The sequence below is a fragment of the Pseudorca crassidens genome, chromosome 12 (assembly GCF_039906515.1).
Source record: "Pseudorca crassidens isolate mPseCra1 chromosome 12, mPseCra1.hap1, whole genome shotgun sequence".
Lineage (NCBI taxonomy): Eukaryota > Metazoa > Chordata > Mammalia > Artiodactyla > Delphinidae > Pseudorca > Pseudorca crassidens.
Genome location: NC_090307.1, coordinates 64,912,614 through 64,922,308, shown reverse-complemented (window position 1 = coordinate 64,922,308; position 9,695 = coordinate 64,912,614). Strand labels below are relative to the sequence as shown.

General features: G+C 59.4%; 1 protein-coding gene across 3 annotated transcripts in view; it reads left to right on the top strand.

The window, feature by feature from the left end:
• Positions 1 to 2,442: 2,442 nt before the first annotated feature.
• Positions 2,443 to 9,695, top strand: part of PRODH (proline dehydrogenase 1) — a 19,019-nt gene continuing 11,766 nt past the window's right edge. Inside the window, exons 1-2 of one of the 3 annotated variants that reach the window (XM_067699842.1) lie at positions 2,443 to 2,733; positions 6,424 to 6,632. In XM_067699842.1, coding sequence (XP_067555943.1) covers positions 2,461 to 2,733; positions 6,424 to 6,632 — 482 coding nt within the window. In that variant the 5' untranslated portion in view covers positions 2,443 to 2,460. The remainder of the gene's footprint in view (positions 2,734 to 6,423; positions 6,633 to 9,695) is intronic. The other 2 variants (XM_067699841.1, XM_067699843.1) reach the window with 2 other exon arrangements.

Genomic DNA, 9,695 nt, shown 5'->3' with positions numbered 1-9,695 from the left:
CTGAGCTGGAGGACAGGAATCCAGCGCTGATGTGAGGCAAGGAACCCAGTGTGACCTCCCACACAGGAGGCAGGGCTGAACATGCCCCTGGGGACTGTCCCTGGCTGGAGTGCGGTACCAGCCTGGGCTCAGCACTGACCACGACTGTGCTGCTTGGTCTGTGAGATTTGCCTGGACCTTGCCTTGACCTTGTCAGCTGTGTTTTGGCTTAGACTCCACCCTCTATTCCCTGAGTCAGAGCAGGGCTGGAGATGTCGGAGGACAGGTGCGTGGGAAGGTCAGCCCACAAGCTGACCTGGCATTTCACATGCACAATCATTTTGCCAAAAGTGTGTGTGACGTGGATGATTACCAGCATTCTTCACTATCAGTGCAGTGAGCCGTGGCACAGCTGGGGCTGCTGTGGTACCCCCCACCCTGGCCTCTTATACGAGTGCATTAGAGGGAGATCACTGGCAGGGGCAGATGAGATCAACAAGATTATCCTGAAGATGGGCCAAGCGCAGTACTGGCTGCTGGTGGGAAGGGTTGGGGTTAGGGTCAGCTCCAGCGCTGTGTGTCAGCTGGGACCAAGTACCAACACCGATTGGCGTGTGCGTCACCAGGTGCCCACAGAACTGCACTTTGTCCTGACACATGATGCTGAGGGCTGGGAACCTGGGTCCAATCCTGGTAACCAGGTGCAGACGCTCTTGGGGGAACGCAACCCAGGCCAGCTTTGTGTGCCCAGCAGAGGAGAGACATGGCACCAACAGGGTGTCTGCCTGTAAAGCAGGAGCCAGGGTGCTAGGCAAGGGCTGGGTGTGGTCCAGGGCGACTCAGGATTCAGGGCGGGGCCTGGAGGACGTCTCCAACCCAGTCACCAGCCTAGAGCTTGGCATCGAACTTCCCACATCGAATGTGTTCCTTCCTTTCTTCATTCAATAAAGACACATCAAGAGGCAGTTGGGGAGGGACACAGCAGGTGGCTGGGAGTCAAGTGCAAGAAGAGGGAGCTGTGGTCAAGCTGGTGCCCAGCTGGGAATGTGCCCACCAAGCCGACCCTGAGGAGGAGGAGGAGGGTGGGGGCTGGGGTGCAAGGGGAGGGACAGGTGCCCCAGAGCAGCGAGCAGTGTGCAAATGACCTGGAGCTCAGAGGAGGGGCCAGCAGATTGACTAGCACGGTGAGAGGTAAGGTGGGTGTAGGCGGGGCCTGGCCACTGAGGGCCCGATGAGCCAGGCTGAACCAGCAGCCTTGTCCAGATGGCAGCAGGGAGTCCCTGAAGGGTTTTCAGGAGGAGGGAAGTTTATCCATGACAGGAAAATGGGAGAGTCTGGTGGCCATGGCCAGCTGTCAAGGCTGGCCTACTCTTGGGGAGCTAAGTTTCTGAGCTGCTGGAGGGACCCCCAAGTTCCTGTCCCTGGGCCTTGACTCACCTGCCCCCTGTGTCTCTCCCTTTTTCTCTTCAACTCCAATAGGGGGCAGGGGGGCAAGAGGCCCATGACAATGTCAAGAAGCCTCCCTCAATATAGGGCGTGGTGATGGTATCCCCCAGGAGACATGAGCAAGGTCTGGGGGAGGGGTGCTACTGCCATCTGGCAGGTAGAAGACTGGGATGCTGATAAACATCCTTCAACGCACAATTATTCAGTCCCAAGTGCCAAACAGGTCAGGGTGTCCAATGCACCAAGATGCGTGGAGCACCCAGAGAACCAGGTGAAACAGGTGGGCAAAGTATGGCGTGAGGCTGCCACACACAGTCAGACCCAGCACCCGTGGGTGTGCAGGAACATCCTGAGGAGATGCAGGTGTGGGGAGGGGGAGTGATGGGGAGGGTGGTCAAGACATGCTCCTCCCAGGAGGTGAAATCTGGGGCTGGGACAGCAGGCCTAGCATGATATTGGAAGGAAGGGAATCCAAGGCAGAGGGACAGAGGGTGGGAAGGCCCTGAAGGTCCTTAGGAGTGAAGGGAGGCCGGTGGAAGGGGAGAGGACGGAGGGCTTCCCAAAGCCCCTTTACACAAAGGAGCAGCATCGAGCTCGGCCTTCCCGGATTCTCCGCAGCCCGGCCTCAGCTGTGAGTTCCTGCAGCTCAACGCCCAGGGAGGCGCCCAGGTGTACAGGTGTGCGGGGGGCGGGGAGGGTGGGGCCTCCAGCGGAGCAGGCGGAGCTAGGGTGGTCAGCCAAGTAGGCGGGGTCTCCTCGGGGTCGGGGGGGGGCGGCCACTAGCTGAGAAGGCGGGGTTCAGGCGCACGTGGCGCCGCTCGGTGGGCGGGGCCTTGCAGGGGACCCACACTTTTCAGGAACTCGCGGGTCGGAGCCTCCGGGTGAGAGGGCGAGGCTCGAGCTCGGGGTGCGGTGGGGCGCGACCGAGGGCGGGGCCAAGCGCGGGGCAGGGCCTCTCGGGAAAAGGCGGGGCCGAGCGCGGGGCGGGGCTGGCGGCGCGTACTTAATCAGCCCAGGGGCACGTGCACAACAGCCATGAGTCTTAGGCGAGCCTTCCCCGTGCTACGCTCCGCCCTCTCCCGCCGAGCCCCTCTGTCTACAGCGCCGGCGACCCGCGAGCAGCACGCCGCGGGCCTGGAAGCCGTGCGGGGGCGCGGGGCGGCCGAAGACGCGCGGCCGCCAGTGCCAGCTGTGGACTTCGGCAACACGCAGGAGGCATACCGGAGCCGGCGCAGCTGGGAGCTGGCGCGCAGCCTTTTGGTGCTGCGCCTTTGCGCCTCGCCCGCGCTGCTGGCGCGCCACGAGCAGGTGTGCTGGGGCTCGGGGACGCTGGGGGTGGGGTGCGGCCAGGGCCCCGCGGGCCTTCGCCGGTCCTGGGAGCCGTTATGAAGTTTCAAAGTGGAAAGCGGGGCCTCTGGAGCATCGCCTGTGGCCGGGAAGTCAGGAAGGAAGGTGTATCCTGCACGCCCTTTCGGGCCCGTGAATTTTACTACGTGTCAGTTACTGGAAGCTAAAAACAAAGATTAGTTTAAATATTAAGCTATATGCTGCTTGCAGTAATACACAGTGTTCACCCGAAATTTAAAATTGAGTGTCGTCTATGTTGCCCAAAGGGAAGCCTGGCCGTACTGAGCGGCTCATAGCCTGGGACCCCGGAGTTCTTGGACGCTGTGACCCAGGGGATCCCCAGACATGGTCACTCTGAACAGACAATGTTGAGGGAGAATGGGACGCTTGCTGCTCAAATTTCCGACTTTTGAAACTTTAACACAGTTACATTGAAAAGTGTGAGGGCTTTGGGGAAGTGAAAAGCAGAAGTGTCTTAGCCGCTCTTGGTCAAGGTGATCCTGGGAACAGTTTAAAAGCAAGGGTCCAGTTGGTGCTGAGGGTCCTGAAGGCGCTTCAAGCAGGTGGTGTGGACTTCTCAGTGAGACTGTGCTGAGCGCACCTTAGCTCCGGGCAGAGGCTAGGGAGACTGGACCCAGGAGGAGCACCAAGCCACACCTTGGGCATACATGAAGGTGAGGACACCAAAGGTGGGTGGGTGATGAGGGCAGAGTTAGAGTTGGGTGGCTCTGAAGGGGCTAGGTTCAAAACCAGCAGAGAAGCCAGCAGAGCTGTGGGTCTTCGGGTACTATGGGCAGCAATGGGAGGGACATGTCAGCTCCACCGTCCCTTGGGTGCCTGCCTGGGGCAAGTGCCAGTGCACTGTGACTGTGCTGTGAGTGCCTGGAGGAGCAAGGAGGCGTCTCCCACGCTCCCCTCGTGTTCTACCTGTGCCCTGGGGACATCCTTAAGGAGCCCGGTAACTGTGTGGTGTGCTCTGCCTGTCTTCCGTGGGACCTGTTCCCCCTGTCATGATTGCTGGTGGTCCCACTGGTGACAGTGGCCTTGGTGCCTGGTGCTGGAGGAGACGGGGCAGAGGCCAGACTTCAGAGTAGTGGGCCGCTCACCAGAACCTGGTCCTTCTTGTGCTCTGGCCTGCAGCAAAAATTCCTCCTGCTGAGCCAGTGCAGGTCTGTGCAGCTCATGCCCCAGGGAGTGTCAGCCTGCAGGAGCCCAGTTTGAGCTGTGGCATTGGCTCAGGACCCAGTGGGGGCCTGCACTTGCCCGAAGGCAGGCCTTTTTGAGAAGGGTTTAGAAAAGTAAGGTCTTCCATGATGAAAGCCTCTGTGCTTGGGTGTGAGCCAGTGCAGGAGAATGTGGGGGAAGGGGCAGTCAGGGAGGGGAGAGAACCGGCTTTACCTGTCCTCGCTCTGCAGACATGTCTTTGAGTCTTTTACGGTGTTTGTGTTACTGGTGCAAGTTTCTAAATCCACGAAGGATGTTCCTACCTGGGGAAGAGGTGGGGCTCTCAGGTAGTGGCACCCCAGGGCACGCCTGATGCCAGGATGGTTTTAAAGGGGCTGTTTTGCTCTGGAGTTGGCTTAAAACTGCCAGCCCTGCACCATGTGCTTCCATAGCCCTCTGTGACAGGCTGGCCTCCCCTTTGCCAGGGTGAGAGGGTCGGTGACCAGCTCAGGTTACCTGGGTGGCCTTCACTGTTGTTCCCTCTGACAATAGGGGAACAGGAGGGGAGCGGGAGGTCACCAGCCCATGACCCCTGGACCATATCTCAGCATCAGCCTTGCTCCTGCTCCTTCTATGAACATTGGCTGGAGCTGTTTTCATGCTAGTTGGGTAGTTATGACAGAAACTGGGTGGCCCGCACAGCCTAAATTATTTACCACGTGTTCCTGGGCGGGAAAGTTTGCCAGCCCTAGAGTAGACAGTTGGCCCACTTCCACACACACTGTGTTTCTGACAGTCCTCAGAATTGACGTGTATGATGTCCGGGTTTTTCCAGAGCTGAATGCTGGTTTTCAGGTCCCTGTTTCTGCCTCGCCTGCCTCTGGGGTGAACTTTGATATATCCAAGACCTGGCTTTTCCTCCTGCTAGGGTGCTCTGACCCACAGACTCGTGACTGCTGGCTAGGGCTCTTGTGAGGTGGAGGAGGCCTGCCCGTCTCCCGGGTTGACACTTCCACTTTCCATTTCTCTTCTTCTTTATAAAAATGATGAGATGCAATAAAATCAGACACGGCACAGACAGGTGATGGCCTGGAAACCTTCACCCTCCCTCGTGTTGCCGCATGGCTCCTTAAGAATTTCCGTCTGGGTGCCAGCCACGGTTCAGGTGTGTCGGCCTTTGAGAGGCTTGGGCTGTTTGGGACTGGTTTGTGGATGAAGGTGTGTGACTGACTCATGCTTTTGCTTAGACTAGTGATTGCTCCCTGAGACCCTGATCCCAAGAGATGTTCCTCACAAAAAAGTGGGGTTCTGTTATTCACTGGGTTTGAGAAACCTTAGACTGTTCCTGCCTTGGAGCTGGAGCCGGGGATAGTAGACACACGGGAATTCCCAGACAGATGGTGGGTGTGTCCTCCCAGTGGTCATCCCCCTGCCCCTCCTTGACCTCATTCCTTCCCACCACTGTCCCCAGTGCAGGAGCACCGCGTCACCTCCTAGCCAGGCAAGCCCTGCACCCTGGATCTAAGTTAGCAAACACCTCCCGCCCTTGCCCTGGCCGGCACTCCCTCACCCCCATTCTGAATTCCATGGAGGTACCTTGCCCCTCCCTCCTTCTGGGTCTCCTTGCCACTAGGATGGGAGCCCTGTCATCTGTTTTGTTCACCCTAAAATTGTGTCGGGCAGGAGGCAGTTGCTTGGGACATTTGAATGATGATGGCAGAAATTTGGGGTGTGGCGAGATATGATTGGAGGAGAAAGCTGAGTCGTTTGGGAGGCTGTCTTCCCCTGGGGGACGTACTCTCGGGCTGCCGGCCTGCTGCGGCCTGGATGAGTGTGCTGAGTCCCCGCTGGTCCCGGGTGGATGGTCATCTCCCAGACCTTTGTGGGTGGTTACCTGGCTCACTTTTAGCCTATGCTTTCTCCGGCAGAACTCATACTCACTCAGAGTTTTGTGTGTTCATCTGTTCAGCACCCACTGGAGGGCCGGCCCCTTGCCAGGCACTGTTTTAGGGACTTGGAATAAGCAGTGAACAAAACATTGAAAAATCTGGGTTCTCACCTTCTAGAAACTCACACCAAATCCCCCTCTTCCCCAGCATAACCTGCAGAGGTGTCGATATAGAGAATGTTATGAACACGCCCACTGCTCTTCCCAGAGAGAGCTGCCGTTCACTTCTTTATCCACCGAGCGGTAGTCAGGCGACTGCCATGTGCCACTGGGGTCACCCATGAGCGTGAGGGCAGGGAGGCAAGAGCAGCGCCTAGGACCGGCCACCCTGCATGAGGAGTGGGGCATGGACAGTCACTGTGAGCAGAGAAGCAGTCTGCTTCGGGTGGTGTCACCGTAAAACCAAGGCCATGAGCCGAGTTTGGCCCTGGGGAGAGCACGTCAAGGCTTTGTGAGGGGCGGGCGGGGGAGCAGGAGTGTCCTGCTGGGGACATGGGAGGCCAGGTGGCCCAGGATAGCCGCTGCCCTTTACCTTTCAGTTGCTCCGTCTTGCCAGGAGACTTCTGGGGCAAAGGTTGTTCGACAGGCTGATGAAGATGACCTTCTACGGGCAGTTTGTGGCTGGTGAGGACCAGGAGTCCATCCGGCCCCTGATCCAGCACAACAGGGCCTTCGGCGTGGGCTCTATCCTGGACTATGGTGTGGAGGAGGACCTGACCCCCGAGGAGGCCGAACGCGAGGAGATGGAGTAAGGCCCACGTGGCACCTGCTGGCAGCCCCAGCACACCGGGGCTGGGCTGGGCCTGGCTGGGAGAGCTCTGTCCACCTGACTAACGGCAGCCCTCCTGGGTCTGCCTGGGGTTGTGTTCTTGCCCCGTGAGGATGACAGCTCTGGGCTTCCACCGAGGCCTTGTGTGCCGAAGCTGGAGGAGGGGCGAGGATGGGGTCAGCAGACTCTGGTCCCCTGCCCGATCAGCCTGGTTTTGTACAGTCTGCAAGCTAAGAATCATTGTTGTATTTTTAAATGGTTGAAACAAAGCAAGAGTAATGTTTTGTGACACGTGAAAATTATGTGAAATTCAAAGTGCTCTCACCCTACAGGGGCAGAATTGAGTGTCCGTGACTCAATGGTGGCCGCTGGGTGCTACCCAGCAGTTTACAAAATAGGATTGCTGACACTGGTGTTGGAGGTGCTCTGGCTTCCTGCTCTCCTGCAACATCTCTTCTGGGGATTCTGACCTACTGGGCAGGTCCCACGGTCCCACCCTTGCCTGGCCCCTGAGATGATTTCCTGATTAGCAGGTGGGCCCCACCTGGTGGGTGTGGAGACTGCCTGGGGGTCCGAGGAAAAGGGAATGTGCTGCCAGGAGCACACGTGTGGCAGGCGAGCCCAGCGGCTCCTGCCGAGGTCACCAACTGGCTGCAGGGCCCGTTCTCTGGGCAGTGAGTATGGGGACAGATGGGCATCCCCCGACCCACCCTCCTGGGCCATAGGACAGAACTCGAGGACCATTTCACCCTCTGCTTCCTGAAGTAGGAGCCTTATGGGAGATCCAGGCAGAACCAGCCCTTTCTTTGCAAAACGCCCAGTTCCTGGGCTGGTGCCTGCACCCCTCCACCCTTCACTGGCATCTGGGCCTCTAAGTCCTGACAGCAGCCGCGCCTGACCGTGTGAGGCTTGGGAGGCTTGCTGAGTAACCTGCCCTGTCTCAAGCTCTGGTGTTTGCTCTGGCCTGGGGAGGGAAGGGGAGGGGAGGGGCACGGAGGGGAGGGGAAGGCGTCACATGAGGCTCCTGCCCTGGGAACGGAATGTCCGAATGTCCGAGCTGAGCTGCTGGTGGATTGGCCTGGGGAGCCAAGCCCCTGCCTTGTGATTTGCTGTCTTGAAGGCAGGGTTCTCCAGCTCAGCGCCCCGGTGTTCCTAGGGGGGCTGTGGGCTGGGGCTGCAGCCTGCACTGAGGCTGCCTGTTGAATAACTAATGGGCTGTATCCCCGCTGGGTCTGGGTGAGGGCTGGTGGTTTCACAGTGGGATTTTCTCTCTCTGGTATGAAAAGACTTCCTTCCCAGGGCAATCCGCCTGGCTTCCTCCCTGCCCTGCAGGGGAGCACTGGGAGGAGGGCCGGCTTCGCCCTACCATGGGCACTGGAACCTGTGACCCTGGGCCACTCTGCTGTTGGTGCCCCTTGTCTTGCAGGAGCCCTGCTTTGTGGGCTTTGGGACGTGAACGGCAGTCCCTTCCTGTCCTAATTTGGTGGCCGCCGTCCGATGCCAGTGGCAGGGCTGCTGCTAGGCAGCCCTGTGTGCTCCGTGGAGCCTGGCTGAGGGTGCAGAACCAGGCTCATAGGCACTGATCGAACATCCACGCCGTCGAGATGCCACACATTCTCCATCAGGAGCCCCTGTGTGGGGAGCGGAGCCCCTAGACCCTGCTCTGGGGAATGATGTAGAGGCCACTGCCCCAAGTTAAAGCCACAGGAGTGGAGTGGGGTGGGGCGGGGAGCGAGCACAGGCGGTGGGGCCCTGCCCCAGGCATAACCATAAGAGGCACAGAAAAGATGGGGGCGTCTGAACATGCAAGAGGCCCAGCAGGTGCCCTGAGGACGTGGCCCTGGGAGGAGGGGGTCCGTGGGGCTTCCCCAGGTTAGGAAGCTGGAGGTAGGAGGCCAGAGGCGCAGGAGGGAGAATAGCCATCCAGGGAGGGGGTGGGATGGTGTTTCCCAGAACACTTGTTAGAAGGCAGAGGCCAGGAACCTAACTCTAGGAGAGGAGCCTCGCAGGGTCCCCCCAGCAGGCTGAGGGCCGTGGGGAGAGGGCGCAGGGCTGGGTTCCTCTCAATGATTGGCTGTGATGAGGTTGTGATGAGGATGGCTGGGGACAGTGTGGCCAGCAGGTGTGTGTGTCCTGGCTGTGCAAACCCAGGGCTGGCTGGGGGCGAGGCCTGGGCCTTGGTCCCCAGGGTGGAGGCCGCTCCTTGGGACTGGTGTGCGCTCCTTGGTCCTTGGGTGCTGCCTGGAGCCAGGGCCTGGGGTACCACAGGCTTTTCTGTGTTCTTCTCTTGCCTCCTGCGTTTCACTAGGGGAGAGCTGGTGTGAGGGCGGCCGGCGTGGTCTCCCCTCACTTTTCACTTTTTTCTAAAAGGTGTCCAGCCAACAAATTACCTGATGCAGAGCTGAGCTTGGAGGTGGCTGAGGGGATGGTTGGGGTCTTCCTGCCACTCCTGCAAGCCCCTGGGTCGCTCCTGCGGTCCTCTCCTAACCCCCTGCCCCCGGGGGCACTCCATTCCCTCCTCCACATCTTGGCCCGTGCACTTACATGTGCACGCATGTGTCTGCACGTGTGTGCATGTGTGCACATGTGTCTGCACGTGTGTGTGTGTGTGTGTACAGAGCATGCTCTTCTCTTCATGGTGACACGACACTCCCCTTCCCCCCAGCCTGGTAACTGCCATCTTTGTCTCCTCGTGATCCACTCACCGGGCCTGGTCAAGAGTGCAGCCCCGCCCATGCTAAGTGCTGTCTGCTCTGGGATAGGCCACTGCCCCTGATCACGTGGCTGTGTGGCCGGCTGGCTCCCCTGTGCCTTTGGAGCTAGGCTGGGGCTTGGAGGGTAGAAGGCCAGCTGTGGAAATGCTAATTGGGACCGTCACACGGCCCCGGGCCCCTGGGGGCCTCTGGGTAGTGGTGTCCCCTCAGTGGAGGGCAGTCTGCCTAGAAGGTGGATACCTGCAGGTTATGGGCTGTGTGGTGACAGAGCAGGCCCGAGCCTTCCTCAGCTGCCAACCTCGGGATGAGGCCCCTGCCTTGGTGCAGA